The sequence below is a fragment of the Perognathus longimembris genome, chromosome 6, assembly GCF_023159225.1.
Source record: "Perognathus longimembris pacificus isolate PPM17 chromosome 6, ASM2315922v1, whole genome shotgun sequence".
NCBI lineage: Eukaryota > Metazoa > Chordata > Mammalia > Rodentia > Heteromyidae > Perognathus > Perognathus longimembris.
This window is the reverse complement of record NC_063166.1, coordinates 69,940,661-69,958,404: the sequence shown is the minus strand read 5'-3', so window position 1 is coordinate 69,958,404 and position 17,744 is coordinate 69,940,661. Positions and strand designations below refer to the sequence as shown.

The 17,744-nt window shown below is 49.2% G+C and overlaps 1 protein-coding gene across 10 annotated transcripts in view; it reads right to left on the bottom strand.

The window, feature by feature from the left end:
• Positions 1–17,744, bottom strand: part of Epb41l1 (erythrocyte membrane protein band 4.1 like 1) — a 123,357-nt gene that overhangs the window by 37,208 nt on the left and 68,405 nt on the right. For 9 of the 10 annotated variants that reach the window (XM_048349136.1, XM_048349126.1, XM_048349132.1 and 6 more), the window contains 7 exons: positions 13,196–13,401; positions 12,234–12,398; positions 9,471–9,575; positions 8,932–8,974; positions 5,630–5,705; positions 2,754–2,972; positions 227–314 (listed from right to left, as the gene is read on the bottom strand). In XM_048349136.1, coding sequence (XP_048205093.1) covers positions 227–314; positions 2,754–2,972; positions 5,630–5,705; positions 8,932–8,974; positions 9,471–9,575; positions 12,234–12,398; positions 13,196–13,387 — 888 coding nt within the window. In that variant the 5' untranslated portion in view covers positions 13,388–13,401. The remainder of the gene's footprint in view (positions 1–226; positions 315–2,753; positions 2,973–5,629; positions 5,706–8,931; positions 8,975–9,470; positions 9,576–12,233; positions 12,399–13,195; positions 13,402–17,744) is intronic. The other variant, XM_048349134.1, reaches the window with a different exon arrangement.

Sequence of the window (17,744 nt, the reverse complement as noted above, 5' to 3'; positions counted from 1 at the left end):
ATGCTCCCAATCTTGTGGCGACACACAGGTTCATAAAGAAATGGAACACCAGGAAATGACAAAGATGAAGGGGAAATAAAAGCCATCAAGCTGGAGGAATGAGAAGTGTGAACAGAAAAGGTTCTGAGCTGGAGGTAACATAAGTCTGGCACCCCAAGCACTGTAGAGAGACTTAACAGTTGTTGGGGGCACTGCCCAGAGGTGATAGGTCTAGGCTGCACAGTACCTTGGCATGGTGCAGATCAACTCCATACATGGAAAGCTTCTTGGCGTTCTCCAGGAAGTGAATCTCGGCCTCTCCCGGGGTCATGCCCCTGAGGAAAGAATGTCACCACTCAGGACCAGTCCTGCTGGCTACGAGGGGCCACCACCAGAACCTGTCACTCCAGGAAGGGAGGTAGCAGAGCCTCATCAAGGCTCTCCCCTTTGCCCTTAGGGCAGGACAGGCCCTGCATCTATCTACCCAACCCTATCTTCAGCACAGCTCAGGTCCCATCTTGTTTCCTCCTAGAAGCAGACAAGATAAGGACTGGGCTAGGAGTCAGGATTTTTTTTTTGCCTTGCTGGTCACCAAGTTAAGTGTGAGCTAAATGTCCCACATCTCTACAACCAAGGAACCAGTGCTGAAGATGGCGGTCACTGTAAGCACCCAAAGGCTCCTCGCTATTACCCACAGAATTTAATGTCAGAAGCCACTGAATTGTTCCCAAGGAACAGGTACACAAGTCTCTTCCTAAAAAGAAGAGTTAGGACAGGAATCCATAAGATCTGAATAGCCAGGTGTCCTCATCTTGAGGCCCCAGACCAGTGTCTTGACTAACAAACACCTCTCTCTCTCTCTCTCTCTCTCTCTCTCTCTCTCTCTCTCTCCCCCCCCCCCCTTCCAAATCCTGGGGCTTGAACTCAGGGCCTGAGCACTGTCCCTGGCTGCCTTTTGCTCAAGGCTAGCACTCTATCATTTGAGCCACAGCACCACTTCTGGCTTTTTCTGTTTATGTGGTGCTGAGGAATCGAACCCAGGGCTTCATGCATGCTAGGGAAGCACTCTACCACTAAGCCACATTCCCAGTCCCACATGAAGAGATTTTGATAAAGACAATGTGGCTCCTGAGCTTGTGCTCCCAAGCATTCATTCTCCCTCCTTTTCTCACATCCCCGGGGCCTCCTTGATCTGTGTGTGTCCTCTTCATCTCTGAGCTTCCTGCCACGGGGGCTGTATGGACTCTAAATGTCAATGAGCGTTAGGGCCAAAGAACTATGGGGATCGTCCATTAGCATTTGTCAAGTTTATATTGATCTGAATGTCCTTCAATAAATTATTAAAATTCTTATGTGTCTCTAAGGTACCTTGCTATCTAGTATGGGGATGGTAGATAAAGGCAGATGGTTGTAGCCTTATTCAACAAATCATACCCGTCAATATTAACCAAGTAGCATTGGTATATGAGTCTGAGAGGCAGTGTTTACTGCCCTGGGCTGAGTATCTTCTCCACATCTGGTTCCAGCCCTCCTCTCCAGATGCAGCCCAGAGCACACCACCCTCCACCCTGCAGAGTAATGAGATCCCAATCACCACAGGACAACCCGCAGACACAGAGCTTTGTCATTTATAATGGATGCACGCTCACATCATTTGTCCCAAGAGGTTTCTAAAATAACCTTGAACTTGGAGCCCAAAGCACTACCAGCTTACAAAGGACCCTATGGATTTCCCCCAGGAGGGAATAAGCCTATAGGACAAGCATTGGAAAATGGAGGAAAGGGGAGCATCTGGGGTGACCCAGATACTGAAAGGAGACAGAGGCACACAATGTCTGGGATCCAGGGTGGTAAACATACTGCCCCAAGTAGCAACAGTTGAGAAACAATGATTCTCTAAGCAGGTGAAAAATGGGGCTTCCAGGGATTAAATAGCCGGCCCCTACACATCTGGTTAATAGCCTTCCTGGAACAAGGAAAACAACTGATTATTCACAGATAGCCACAGTCATGGCCAACACGCAGTGTGTCTTTAATAGTGCCACATGGCCTCCCAACAACCCTGCAGTGTGGGTTTACAGCTCCACACTGAACAGACCAACGCATGGGAAAGTGAAGTGACCCACTAAGGCCTCCTGGTTAGCAAGCGGCAGAACCAGATGGTGAAGCCAAGCATTTGAACATCGGGACGCTCACACGGCGGCACACAGTTATCACCTCCACGTAGCAGATCGAGAAACCTCCTCACAGGACAAGGACAGGGAATTACTATAACACCCATACAGGAACTTAAGAAATTTAAGAGGTCTCAGCTAGGCACCTGTGGCTCACGCCTGTAATCCTAGCTGCTCGGGAAGCTAAGAGTTGAGGATCTAGGTTTGAAGCCAGCCTGAGCAGGAAAGTCTATGAGACTCTTTTCTCCAGTTAAAGCCTCAAGTGAAGCTGTGGCTCAAGTGGCAGAACACTAGCCTTGAGCAAAAAAACTAAGAGACAGTCCCTAGGTCTTGAATTCAAACCCCAGTTCTGGTACAAACAAACAAAAAGCCACCAACAACAAAATAAAACCCACTGAGGTCCCAAGAGATCGCTCTAGCCGTGCAGCTAGTCCCTTTTATTCCTATCTGGAGGCAATAACCTGCTCCGAGCCACGTCAGCTTAGGAGGAGAGCCAGGTGGCACATGGACAGCACAACGACTGGGGCCTAGGACCTTCTAGTCCTGCCTGGAAGCGCTCCAACTGACCAGTCAGCAGACCCTATCCCCCCACCCCCTCACCTGTATGTCTTATGCAGCTCCATGATTCTCTCCTCTAGCTCCCGGGTCTGGTTAGGGGCGAAGCGGAGCTCGCTGACATAGTTGCCCACATGCTCCTCCGCATCATAGTCACCCAGCTCAGCCTGTACTGCGTAGGAGCCCAGCAGGGCATGTGTGACAAAGGAGCAGGGCAGCCGGCCCGTGATGATGTCTGCCCGCAGCTGCAGGCACAGGTAGTACCTGGAGAGGGGAGAGAGGGCATGGGCTCAGGCCTAGGCCTGGAGATGCATGGACCAATCGATGCCTTCAGATCTGCCTCCCCCCCACCCACCCAAGCCTTCGCGCGGTTCCTTCCTGGCACATATGACCCTGCCTCATTCGTTTTCATTTCTGTACTGCCTTCCACAGCCCAGATGGACTTTCTTCCCCAAACTTTTTATTTTGCCTCCAGCTCTAAGTGAATTGTCTAAAAAACAAATGGGCTTCAAGAAACATTTCCAACCAACAGGCCATGATTTTTTATAACTTACATGCACAGTTGGATGACTTTACAATTTTTAGAACCATTTAAAGCCATTTTGTTATTGCTTTATCGGATAGCGTGTATTAAAAAACACACGCACGGTGTTTCAGTTCATTTTCAACCAGCGATGCCTCCCCTGCCCATTTTTGCTATGTCTTGTTTTTCCAATCATCTATTTCTCTTCCTTTAAAGGGATTTTTACTTAGTGTAAATTTTAGAGTTCCATGGCATTAATTCAGTTAGAACTGAAGCATGTGCAAGAGGCTGAGATCCAAGGACTGAAGTTCAAAGCCAGCGTAGGCAGGAAAAGTCCATGGGACTCATCTCTAATTAACCACCAGAAAACTGGGAGTGGTGCTGTGGCTCAAAGTGGTAGAGCACTAGTCTTGAGCAAAAAGAGCTCAGGGACAGCGCCCAGGCCCTGTGTTTCAAGCCCCATGACTGACAAAAACAAAGAAAAAAAATCACGTGCAGTCTAAGCAGGTGCTCCGGGCCAGGGTGCAAGCTCAGCACCAGCAATGCTCAGACACAGTACGAGCCTGTGGGGTGGTCCAGACAAGGAGGGTGGACCTGCAGGATGGTCCAGACATTGAGCATGGGCCCGTGGGGCGGTCCAGACACCAAGCGTGGAACTGCAAGATGGCCCAGACACCGAGCATAGGCCTGTAACATTTTGTTCAAAAGCTAAAAAAATTCAGGAACCGCCAGATACTCTGACCAATCTTTCATTGCAATCAATTTGTCATTTTGACCAACTTATTTTGGGCCTCACTATTTTTGACTTAATCAGCTGCTCCTACCACTCTGCCTCCTGGGGCCATCTGGGCTGTACAGGGTAACTTTCCCCCTGGTGTCTCTGGAAGCCCAATGCCCAGAGTCCAGCACCAAAAGAAGAGATTTTAGCATAAGACCATAGCGGTGAGGGGGTTGCTGATTCCAGCTCTGGAGTTCAGGTCTGGCTGTAAACACAGGTTTCAAGGTGACCTCAGGGCTCAACAAGAGGTGAAAGAGGCCAAAACCAGAAGCTTATCTACTTCAGGAACTTGTCTTTTGTTTTTGTTTTTGTTATCCTGATGACAGTCTTGGGGTTGGGACTCTGGGCTTAGGTCCTTAGCCTTTTCACTCCAAGCTAGTGCTCTAACACTTCAGCCATAGCTCTACTTCCAGTTTTTGTTTGTTTGTTTATCGTGTTTAGCTGAAGATAAGAGTCTCCAGGACTTTCCTGCTCTGACCTGCTTCAAACTTCTGTCCTCTGATTTCAGCCTCCTGAGCAGCTAGGGTTATAGGCATGAGCCACCCAGCCCTCACTACAACATCTGTTTCATTCCCCAAGGCCAAACTTGGTGTCTTGACCTTGGACTACTGCTTGAAAACGGAACAGGCATTAAGAAGGGACTCAATGGGAGAGAGAAGGTGGCTTAGCAGCCCCTCACACTACAGGAGAATGTATGGTGGGGCTTAGGGACCCCTACTTGGGTGACACAGCCCCCAGATATCCTGCAGTGATGTCATCTCCCTAGACCAGGCTTAAATACAGAGAAGGGCCTCTCCTTGCATTTTTTTTCCCCCAGGTGCATGATGACAGCAAGGAGGCTACCATGGAAAGGATGCCTTGCACCACCTTCCCATCTTCAGGCCCCCTTATCTGTGGCACAGGACAGCACATATCATCTGTGTTGACCCCAGTAGCCCAGGCTGCCTCTGCACATACATGCCTCATCTGATCTCCATGTGCTGTACAAAGGGCACGCTGGACCTAACTCCCACATGCAAAGCAGCTCTGGCACTTTTCTTCCTCCTGTCCCCAGCCCCGCCAACCAGCCCTCATGTGGGCTGGGTTTGTCCCAAAGATGGCCTACACGAGGTCCATAAACTATATGCATGAGCTGTCAATACATAAAAGGTATGGTTTTCCACTCGCAGATCTCTAGCTTTTATTTCAACAACCAGGCCTCGTTCCCAGGGGCCAGTGATTGCCCAGAGCTGAAGAGCAACTTTTCCCACAACTGTCCTCTTCAACGCACAACAGGTCCAACAGCCCCCTGGGTCACCTCCTCCTCTTCTGAGGTTAAGGGTCAAGTGCAACTGACATCTGTATTTCTGTCTTTGGATTTTTTTTTTTCTTAAATAGGGTTTCCCCAGGCTGACTTTTCAAACTCACTATGGAGTCTAGGTTGTCTTTGGTCTCCTAATCCTCTTGCCTCAACTTTCTGAGTAATGGGAGGACAAGCAGAAACCACAAGGACCACCAGCCTCATCTGTTTGTTTGCTGCGCTACTTCTGGGCCATGCTCTGCCTGTGTCCCTCAGGTCATGTGCCCTCCTCCATCATCCCACAGGGCTAGCACGCCCCGCCCTGCCCCCACAGTCCTCACCTTGTAATATCTTCTGTCAGCTGAGCCGGGTCAGGGGGGTAGAACTTGACTGTAAAGGCAAAATTCCAGGGGCTGCCTGAGAGGAGAAGAGGAGGACAGATGAAAGAGGCCCCATCAGCCCAGTGGGCAGCCTGGATGTACCAGCCAGTAATACATGTTCAGTCTTCTATCTCTAGTCTCATGGCAATCGCACTGGGAAGCCTGGAACATTAGTCTCAGTTGACTGATGGGAAAACCAAAGATCAGGTTAAGAGACTTGTGAGCAATGGGAAGGAAGGAGAAAGAAAACTAAGTGCTGTGTGCCAGGTACGGCACACACACTCCTTCACGAGCCTCAAAACAACCCCACAAGGGGCTGGGAATATGGCCTAGTGGTAAAAGTGCTCACCTCATATACATGGAGCCCTGGGTTCGATTCCTCAGCACCACATATATTGAAAAAGCCGGAAGTGGCGCTGTGGCTCAAGTGGCAGAGTGCTAGCCTTGAGCAAAAAGAAGCCAGGGACAGTGCTCAGGCCCTGAGTCCAAGGCCCAGGACGGCCAAAAAAAAAGAAAAAAAAAAACACAACCCCACAAGTTAATGTGATAGCCCTACTTTGCAGATGAGAACACAGAGACCAAGGCGAGAAGTGAGGTTCGTGCACAGGTGTAGTAACCTCCATAATCACCCTGTGGTATCGCTGTTGTTGTTATTTTGCAACTCAAAGCCTTTTACAAGAGTTCTGTTCCTGGGGCTAGGAATATGGCCTAGTGGTACAGGGCTTGCATTGTATACATGAAGCCCTGGGTTCGATTCCTCAGCACCACATATATAGAAAAGGCTAGAAGTGGCACTGTGGCTCAAGTGGCAGAGTGCTGGCCTTGAGCAAAAAGAAGCCAGGGACAGTGCTCAGGCCCTGAGTTCAAAGCCCTAGGACTAGAAAAAAAAAAAAAAGAGTTCTGCCCCTTTTTTTTTTTTTTGGCCAGTCCTGGGACTTGGACTCAGGGCCTGAGCACTGTCCCTGGCTTCTTTTTGCTCAAGGCTAGTACTCTGCCACTTGGGCCACAGCGCCACTTCTGGCTTTTTCTGTTTATGTGGTGGTGAGGAATCAAACCAAGGGCTTCATGCATGCTAGACAAACACTGTACCACTAAGCCACATTCCCAGCCTCCTGAGTTTCTTTTTTATAGAGGAAGAGTCTGAGACTAACTCACTTTCCCTAGTCATTCATCCAAGTGGTGACAGAGAATAGGGGTCCAAATTCTATTATCTGAACTCAGAACCCAGGCTCCAGACTGTAAGGATTCTTGGAGAAAAGCAATCTCAAGGGGATATGAGAGAGAACACACACACACACACACACACACACACACACACACACACACTCTCTCTCTCTCTCTCTTTCTCTCTAACAGTAAGTAACAGCCAGAGAGCTGGACACTAGTGGCTCACACCTGTAATCTTTAGTTGCTCAGGAGGCTGAGATCTGAGGATCACAGTTCAAAACCATGCAGGGAAGGAAAGTCTATGAGACTCTTTTCTCCAACTAACCACCAGAAAACCAGAAGTGGAGCTGTGGCTCGAGCTGGTAGAATGCTACCCTTGAGCAAAAGAACTCAGGGATAGCACCCAGGCCCTGAGTTCAAGCCCCATTATTGACAAAAAGAAAATGTAACAGTCAGAGGTAGTACATTCCAGATAGTCTGGTATGTACTGATTACAGGTACAGGCACTGTTGTAGGTATCACAAACATGACAACTCATTTCTTCTCATGATTCTAAAGCTAAATATTATTATGACCCCCTTTTATAGGTGAAGACATTGAGGCACAGATCAGTTATCTAACACAAGTGGAAGTGATAGAGCCAGGACTCAAATCCAGATGGTCTGGCCCCAGTGTCCATCTACATGGCATAGAAAAGCCTGAAGAAAACAGCCACTAAGCACCTGTTCTGGGCTGAGTGCCGTCCATGCATTCATCAATTTAACTGTTACCCGCAGCTCATGAGGCGGGAATGGCCAGTCTACTTGCCAAGGAGAGGCAGTAGATTCTATAGGACCTGCCCCAGGTACCCAAGGTGAGGGTCACTGAGGCTTGAGAGATAACACTTCCATGGGATAGGAGTTTGGGAAGCCACCTTAGGAAGGCTGAGGGGCCATCATAAAGAACTGAAAGGAGGCTAAATTGTTTCCCTGGGGTACCACAGGGAGGGGCAAAGAGGAGTGGCTGGAAGCTTCTGGGGTAGGGCAGAGCCTTGGCTTCTACTAGGGCAGGTACTTGCTAAGGATCAAGTCTACACCTTGATGGCCTAAGGCACCACAAGGGGCAACCATGCACAGGCCAGGCTGGGCTGGCAAGGGGCCGCACACACACTCCAAGGAGCCATGCTAGGGCCTGAGGATTTGGCCTGGTTGCCTCTCTTTTCCAGGCTCCTGATCTTTACTAAACACTGGACATTTGGCTGCTGGTATGGGGTTTCTTCCCATAGGAGACAACCCTCTCAGGCACGCTGGGGCTACCAGAGGACAGCCCGAGGCTCAGGCGGAGGATGCTGTCAGCGTCAGAGGAGCACACTCAGCCTTCGTGCTCTGCCTCTTTGTCTCCAACTGACAGAAACCTACAGGAAGAACTCCTCAAGGCCCCTCCCGCAGAGTCAGGCTGGCATTCCTGGGCCCAGCTGCTTGCTGTCATGGCAACAGGCTCAGCTACCGCTTTCCAGACAGGGGACCAGGGAGTCCAACCATGGAAAGACCAAGCGTAGTCAGGAGGCGGGGCCTTGAGTGGAGGCATCTGTGCTTCCAGGCCTCATCCTGCAGGGTGCCTGGCTGGGACCAGAGACCTCCCCCTTCTGCCATTTGAAAGCTGCCCCACGCCTCCCAACAGGCCTTTGTCTCAATGGGCTAAGAAAGGACGGGTTGTCAGCCTGCTCATCTGCCTTCTCCCCAGGCCTTGAAAAGAGTACTGGGTGAGAGGCCGAGACTTAAAGAGTAGCTCAGGCAATATTTGGCTCGGTGAGCTTGTGTGAGTACCTGCCTCTCTCTGGGCCTCTGGGAAAGGGTCACTGGTGACTACCCTAGCTCTGCTAACTTGCTTGTAATTCTGCACGACCAATTCCATTCTCTGGATCTCAGACCCATCATCTATACAGACCATGTCCCCATCATTTCCACCCTGCCTTCCCCAAGACCTGCCATGTGGAACTAAGGAGCTCACAGATCTAGATTCATTCAATTCCCAGTCTAGGAGTGGAGGTGGGGGGAAGCAGTATGACAGTTCCCATCTTCCAACCTCCCCCCACCACACACACAGCTGCCACTCACTCCGGGTCTGCTTCTTGATTTCCTTGGAGGGATCCAGCCAGTTCTGGAACAGAACAGAGTTATTGAGAGGGGAGTGAAGGCGAGGACTGATGGGACTTGAAGAGTAAGATCCTGCAATGGCCAACGACAGCCCCTATTGGGAATTACCCCTGGGACCCTTTCCCTTGGGCCTGGGAGGTGGGGGTTGGGGCCCAGCACCCAGCGTTGACATTGCATAGTGACTGGGTATTGTAGCTGTCTCAAGAAGGAAGAGAGTCAGGCAGGAGCCCCCTCTCCTCTGAGGGATCCTCAGTTCTTGCAAGTGACTCTCATAGTCACAATGAGGCTTTCTAGATACCATCTAGGGACTGGGGGCGAGAAGTAGAGACAGAGAACTGAGGGTGAACAGAGCTTGCTGGTCTTTGAGGGTGTACAGGTAGAAGGGGCCTTGTGATCTGATGGAAGCCAGGGGCTGTAGCCTGGGCAGGGGAGGTCCTAAGAGAAAAGGCTCACCCCCTTCTCCATCCCCTCCCCAGCCTGCTGCAACAGGCCCCACCCACCTTCTGACTGTCAGCATCGCAGAAGGTCAGGCCGAAGTAGTCCTTCTCCAGGAGGTTGAGGTGCTCACAGACCAGGTCGAACAGTACCTGGCCGCGGCCGTGCTTCTGAGGGGAGAGCAGAGCTGCCGTGGGGCTTCCTGCACCTTAGGACTGGGGCCTAGAGCTCCCCTGGGCTCCACTAGGATGACTGGATAGCCCCCAAGAACCGCCCCATGTCTGGACTCCTGTCACCTGGCTTTGCTCTCTGAGTCTTTTTGGGGGGGTTGGGGGTGGGGTTAGGGAGTCCAGTCATGGAAATTGAACTCAGGGCCTGGGTGCTGTCCCTGAGCTCCTTTGCTCAAGGCTAGTGTGCAACCACTTTGAGCCACAGGGCCACTTCCAGTTTCCTGGTGGTTAATTGGAGGTAAGAGTCTCATGGACTTTCCTGCCCAGGCTGGCTTTGAACTGTGATCCCCAGATCTCAGCCTCCTGAGTAGCCAGGATTACAGGTGTTAGCCACTGGTGCCTGTTTGCTGAGTCTAAAGAAGTTTTGGGGTGAAAACACTCAGCTCACCTAGGCCTTTTCAGGCAGAGTGCTCTCTAGACAATAATGACCTTGCTTAGGGCCCATTGGGGTATAGTGGGAGATACTGATTTCTCCTTCTTTACAGCAATCAATAGGAGCAGAAAACCAAAATTCTAAGATGTAAAGGAGGAGAGCTTCTTGAGAAATGAGGGATGTGGGCAGGGCAACCAGACTGTGATTGTCCTTTCCTGGCTGATCCTGGTGTGGGTAGCAGGTGAGGTGGGCCTTAAGCGGCCTCCACCTGAAGCAGCATGGTCAGAGTTACCTTCTCCGCGACTGTTCTCATGAAACAGGGTCCAGCCCAGCCTGAGGACTGAGCATGACAAGGCCCAAGCCCAGGCTAAGGAAATGGGAGGCAGTCACCACCTAGAAAGGTGGGGGACTTAAGGGAAGGAATGAGTTCTCTGCAGGGTCCAGGTAGGCCCTGGGGACCAGGACCTGGCCTGTAGAGGAATTCCTGAGACTGGAGGAGTCAGTTTGTGTGAGGGAACACATCTGGCCTGGGCCAAAACCCCTAAGGACTTCTAAGGTCAGACTAAAGCAGCATTTTCAGACACACAGGCAGGTGAGAAGAAGAAAATAACCCTCTATTTTGTTCAGGCACAGGTAAGGTACTTACCCTAAAATCCTCCTACAGAAATATATCTAAAAACCAAGCCACCTGGACACCAGAGGCGCCTCATAATCCTAGCTACTCAGGAGGATGAGATCTGAGGATCGAGGTTTAAGAAGCTAGTCCAGGCAGAAAAGTCCCTGTGAGACTCTTATTAGCGCACTAGCCTTGAGCAAAAGAGCTCAGGGACAGTGCCCAGGCCCTGAGTTCAAGCCCCACAACCAAATAAAATAAAATAAAAGCTGGAAGTAGAGCTGTGGTTAAGTTGTATCCTTTAAAACCAGGGCACTGGGGAGAAGGATAAGTATTCCTAGATATCTCAGGAGTGGGGAGGGGGCCACACTCTTGTGTCTATGGAGAAGGGTTTTGCATAATGCCTGGACTAGAGCAGAGCCCCTAGGGGAGGAGGGGCTGAGGAAGAGGTGGGAAGGTGTAAGGTGAATGAGAGCCCCCTGTGAGGGTGGGTCTGAGCTTACTTAAGACAGGAGACACTAAATGTCAGAGAGGAGGTGCCAGCAGCACCTCTACACGGATGAGCGCATCCTTCTCTAGGGCTACCTAGGTCTTTGTGGACACACTTAACACAGAACCCTGAGGAGGTCAGTTTGTTCTGGAGACTAGAGGTGGTACCCTGGACAGGGGTGTTCACAAGGATGAGAGGACCACCTCTCACTACCCATCATAGGAAAGAAAAGAAAACAAAAGCCAGAGTCACCACCAGTGGCTCAGGCCTGTAATCCTAGCTACTCAGGAGGCTGAGATCTGAGGATTGAGGTTCAAAGCCAGCCAGGACAAGAAAGTCCATAAGTATCTTTATCTCCAATTAACCACCAGAAAACCAGACATGGTGCCATGGTTCAAGTGGTAGAGCACGAGCCTTGAAGGGAAGAGCTCAGTGTCAGTGCCCAGGCCCTGAGTTCAAACCCACAACAAAAAAATAAAATAAAATAAATCCAGGAGCTGGTGGCTCATGCTTATAAACCTAGCAATTCAGAAAACTGGAGATCCTGGTTTAAAGCCAGCCCTGGCAGAAAAGTTTATGAGACTCTCATCTCTGGTTAACCACCAAAATGCCAGAGATAGAGCTGTGGCTCAATTGATAAAGCACCAGCCTTAATTTTTTTTTTAAAAAAAAAGCTAAGAAACAGAGCCCGGGACCTGAGTTCAAGCTACAAGACTGGCACCAAGCAAACAAACAAATAAACAAAACCCTGAAAGTAAAAACTAAAAAGATTCTAGTTTCGATAGTGACTCTGGTGGCTGAGGCAAAAGAGCTGTTTCTGGGCCTGCCGGGCTTCGGATCTAGGGATGAGATGGTGACAGAACCACCGGGGGTGGGGGGGTGGGGAGGGGAGCTTTTCCTAAGGCTGCCCTGTACTGAGTTTAATTTTGTGTGCAACCACAATGGCCCTTTCTGGCCTCGCCGCCACCATCTGTAGAAAGGAGGACTGGCCAGGTAACCGCTCCGGACACTGTGGCCAGTCCAGGACCCCTCTGGTCTGGCTCAGGCTGAGGACACACAGGAGCCTGTGGGAGCTCGGAGGCCGGCCGGGGACAGGGCATATGGTACTTGGTGCTCCCCTACCTCCACCTCACACTCGTACTCAGAGGCATCAAGCAGAGTGACTCGGCAGATGGCACTCTTGAACTTCTTGGCAATCTTCTGGGGTGATTTCTGGGCCTTGCTGGGCGTAGTCCTCTCTGACAGGCCATCAGCCTCACAGAAGTCTTTGTCCTCCATGTCTAGGCTCTGTGGGTCCAACCAAGGAAAGGTTTGGTCAGTAGGTTTGAAATCATAGTCTTTCACACAAGCAGCAAGTAATCAGGAGGCAGCAAGGTCCAAGGCAGGTCTCAAAGCAAAAGGGCCACTGCCTTCCAAGTCAGGAGCATCCCACAGAACTGAACCTGTGGCCAGAGCTGTCCTGTCTCCCTAGAACAATGCACAAGCAAGGCAGGCAACCAGCCCGGCTTGCCTATCTCTGGGTCTAGCCTGAGCCTGGGAGCTGTTAAAGGTCTACCATTCCGGTGATGGGCGTGGTCAGTTCTGCTCCCCACTTGGGCCTGAGGTGAATGAAGGAAGGGAGCTGTGAATTTGAGGACAATAGCTGATTTCCTCTCATCCCCGGTAGTTACACTGGGATACGTTTTATTCCAGAGTCACACTGAACTTGTCAAGCCCAAATGGAAAGGCTCAAAGGTAGAAAAATAAAGGTAAAAGAACTGTTTCTGAAACAGTTCTAGATCTGACTTTCACTTCCATCACTGTAGGGCAGTGTAACTCTGGGTAACTAACTGGCTTCATCCCACTGAGCCACAGTTTCTTCAAGTGTAAAATGAGGAAATTAGCAGCTTCCCTCTGGGATTTAAGAGAATTACATATAAAAATGACCACAAAGCCACCAGCATACTGTTCAGTATGCAATGGGTCAGAAATAAGTCTTCGTTTCCCTCTTTCTTTCCTTCTGAGAAAATACTGGAGTGCAAAGCACTGAGCCCAGAGGACTGGCTGGGTGGGAAGAGGGATGCCCCGACCCCCCAGGTACAGACCTGTTCAGCAGGCCGAGTGTCCTGCTGGGACGGTTGCTTTTCATTGGAGTTGGCCTCTGGGTGGCCGTGGCCTGCGGGGGTGACAGGGGTGGTCGCAGCAGCAGCCGCAGCTGCAGCCGGCACCTCAGGCTGCTGTGGGGCCTCCTCCTGAGCTTTCTTCACCTCAGAATCGGGACCTGTCTCTGTTGTCATGGTGACCAGCACGCCTGCATTGGCATGGAGAGGGACAGCAATAGTGTGACAGAGAGAGGGGGCAGGAACCACACGTGGAGAGAGACAGATGGTGACAAATGGACAAAGAGCCAGAGAGAAGGAAGGCAGAAGAGGAGGAAAGGACAGAGAAAATGGGGAGGGGAGACATGAGAAGTAAGCGGTTAATAGCGACAGTGGAGGTTATAGGCCCTTCTCTCCACCCCCACACCATACTCTGTGTCATAGTTCCTCAGTGACCCCAATCTCTTGACCTAGGGTCCTTTCTAGGAGTGATAGAGTTCTTTCCAGGGAGCCCCATTTCTATGCCAGGAGCATAAGAAGCAGTGACCTGTTTTAGGTAAGACCCTGGCCACCCTGTCTCTCTACCCATGCCTGAAACATGGCAGCCTTAGGTTTCAGGCCTATCAAGCCCTGAATTTTGGCAAGTCTCATTCTGCCCAGGCTGCATCAATTCCCACACCTACATCCCCAGCTAGGCTTCATATGGGTGCCGAGGAATAAGCCCACATAAAACTCAGAGAATGGGGCTCAGGCCCAAGTCTGACACAATATACCAATCACTTCACCTCTCTGGGACTCAACCACAAAGTGAAGGACTTCGAGGACAAGCTCTTAGGATTGTCCACTTGGAATGTTAAATGAGGTCATTCTGGAGAGAATCCAGGATGAAACCCATTGCAGAAAGGAAAGAATGGCTTCACCATCTTTGTGGTTTGTGTGTGCGTGTGTGTGCACATGCCAGTCCTAGGCCTTGAATTCAGGGCCTGGGCATTGTCTCTCAGCTTTTCTGTTCAAGGTTAGTGCTCTGTCATTTAAGCCAAACCTCCACTTTCAGCTTTTTTGGTGGTTAATTGAAGATAAAAGTCTTATGGACTTCCCTGCCCAGGCCGGTTTTGAACTGCAATCTTCAGTTCTCAGCCTCCTGAGTAACTAGGATTATAGGTGTATGAGCCAGAGCTTTGTCTTTTATATTTAGTAAAGATCTGAAAAAAAAAACCTTGCCATGTTGTGAAGTTGGGTTAAAGGGAAAATGAAAGAGGCTTATAGGAATGCAATGGAAGAGAAAGCTTTGCCCTTTAATATTTAATCTTTTTAATATATAGATATAGGTATAGAAGGATATGTGGATTATCAGCCAACCAAGTTTTCTTTTTAATTGTTGCTTGTTTAGGGGCAAAAGTGCCCATTCCTGATCCTAATCAACAGATCCTCAAAAAAATGTTGGAGATAATGTTGGAGGCAGAAGCCTCGTGCTAAGCCCGTGATGTTCACTGAAATCTATCGTATTTCTGCACATGAGAAAGATTCAAACTAGACTTTAGTCTAGCTTCAGCCCAGAGCCCCAGAGCTTTTCCCCCAGTCTAAGTCTTCTTGGAAGTAGACATAAGAGCAATCTTCTTTTTTTTGGTCAATCTAGGGGCCTGAACTTAGGGCCTGAATGCTATCCCTGAGCTTTTTTGCTCAAGGCTAGCACTCTACCACATTGTGCCACAGCTCCACTTCCAATTTTTGAGTGATTAATTGGAGATAAGAGTCTCACAGGGACTTTTCTGCCCACTCTGGCTTTAAATCACAATCCTCCTATCTCAGCCTCCTAAGGAGCTAGGATTACAGGCATGAATCACTGGCACCTGGCTAAGAAAAGCAATCTTTTTTTTTTTTTTTGGCCAGTCCTGGGCCTTGAACTCAGGGCCTGAGCACTGTCCCTGGCTTCTTCCCGCTCAAGGCTAGCACTCTGCCACCTGAGCCACAGCGCCCCTGCTGGCCATTTTCCATATATGTGGTGCTGGGGAATCAAACCGAAAGCTTCATGTGTAGGAGGCAAGCGCTCTTGCCACTAGGCCATATTCCCAACCCCAAGAAAAGCAATCTTAAATAACTATCCTAGTCTTTCTTTCCCAGGTCTTCAGTAAAGCCCGCCAACAGTCAAGTGACACAGATAAGACCAAGATATTTTCTGAGACGATTCAATCCACTCCCCTTCCTTCACAGGAAGACTTGGAGAGCAAGAGACCCATGCTTCCCCACCAGCCCCCTGACCCCTCAGGTCTTAAGTCCAAGTCCACTTTCTCTCCCTCAAACTTGGCTGTCTCCAGCAAACCCCAAGAGTATCACTTCAAAAAAGAATGTGCTTATTAGGCCCAGGCCAAATGCCAAGGATGGTGAGATAGATGATAATGCTTTCTCTCAGATAGCAAAAGAAAAGGGGATAGAAAAATCACAAGAAACATTTGAGTGAAACAGCATGAGACATGGAAATGTGTACAGAATGGCTGTATTTTAATTATTACACACAACGCAGATGCTCCTCAATTTACAACAGTCTGACTTACAATTTTTTGACTTCATGATGGTGTGAAAGCACACCCCTACAACCATTCTGTCTTTCTCTGTCAGTACATTACTCAATACATTCCATGCAATATTCAGACCTTATTAATAGGCTTGATGTTGGATGATTTTCCCCAACTGTAGGCTGATGTCAGTGTCTTTCTTGATCAGTGAGACTCAGCTAAGCTGTTTGGTACATTAGGATATGAAGTGTGTGTGTGTGTGTGTGTGTGTGTGTGTGTGTGTGTGTGTGTGTACATGAGGCCCTAAGCTTTTTTTTTTTGCCCAAGGCTAACACTTGAGCCACAGTTCCATTTCTGTCTTTCTGGTGATTAATTGGAAATAAGATTCTTACAGACGTTTGTACCCAGGCTGGCTTTGAACTGTGATCCTTAGATCTCAGCTTCCTGAGTAGCTAGAATTATGGGCATGTGTCACTGGCACCCAGCTGAAATACATTATTTGTGAAATGCATTTTGAAATGCATTTATAATATTTCCAGCGTATGTGGGTTTATCAGTGTGTAAACTCATGAAAAGTCAAGAAGCATCTACACAGAAAAATTTAGCAAAGTAATAGCTGTAGTTATTTCTGAGTAGTGGAAATAGGTTGTTGTTTTACTCTTCCATTTAACTGGAGTTTTTGATTCATTGCCTATTACCCTTGGAGATTCATTGAATGATTTATAAATTTATTTGTTTAGTCACTTATTTAAAGACACACTCTCACTCTGTTATACAAGACCAAGCTGGTCTCAAGGTCCTGGGCTCAAGAAATCCTCCTGCCTCTGCCTTCCAAGAAGCTGGAACTACAGAAACACACCACTGTGCTCAGCAATTTAAATGATTGCTTTGAAAGCTAGAGGTTAAAAAATAATCTTTTTGTCAAGTGCTGGTGGCTCATCCCTGTAATCCTAGCTACTCAAGAGGCTGAGATCTGAGGACTGTGGTTCATAACCAACCTGGGGAGGAAAATCTATGAGATTTTTATCTCCAATTAACAAAAACAAACAACAAAAACAGAAATGGAGCCATGGCTCAAGTGGTAGAGCACCAGCCTTTGGGGAAAAACAGCAACAACAACAAACAAAAACCTCAGGGACCACGTCCAGGCCCTGAGTTCAAGCCCCAGGATCGGCACTAAATAAATAAATAAATAAATAAACATTTCTGGTGTATATGGCTGAATGTGGCAAGATAAGAGAAGATAAACTGCTTAACTTTTTTAAATTTATGAATTAAAAAGAAGAATAACAGCATTTAGTTTTTAAACTTATAAAGCAATCTTTGTTTCCTTTCCTTTTCTTTCTTTCTTTTTTTTTTTTTTTTTTGACAAGTCCAAGGATAACAGCATGGTCTCTCCTCAGGCTGCAGAGAGAAACCGGAAGCCGGCCTGGCTCCTGACCCAGCAGCTTGTGCGCCCCCCCACCTCCCCAACACTTCCAGTCCCAGGTCAGCTGACTGAGGAACCTGCTGGGCTGCCGGCACTGCGGAGACCCTGAGGGAAGTGCCTGCTACTTCCCTTGGAGCAAGCTGCAACTGAAGATGGTGTTCTCCTAGGAGAGGGCCGGATGGGATTTAGATCAGCCAGCGCATGCTTCAGCCTCTCAGAGTCAGTTCCCCAAGAGTCAGTTCCCAAAGTTTTCCAGAATAGGGAACAAAGATACAGTTAGAAGCCTTTAGACAGATGGCAGGGACAGCATTTGGGCTGAGTCACCATGCAGGCAAAAGCCCAGGTGAGATCCAGAGCCTGTGCAGGGAACAGGACACCTCGGCATTTTGACACTCCATCGACACTGCACAGGGGAGTGCCAGACAGCCTAGCAGGAGGGGCAGGCTGCACCTTGGGAGATATGGCACTAACCCCTTAAAGGCACTTGTGGCTCATGTCCGTAATCCTAGCTACTCAGGGGGCTGAGATCTAAGGATTGCAGCTTAAAGGCAGCCCAGGCAGCAAAGTGTGTGGAGACCCTTATCTCCGGTGAACCACCAGAAAACTGGAAGTG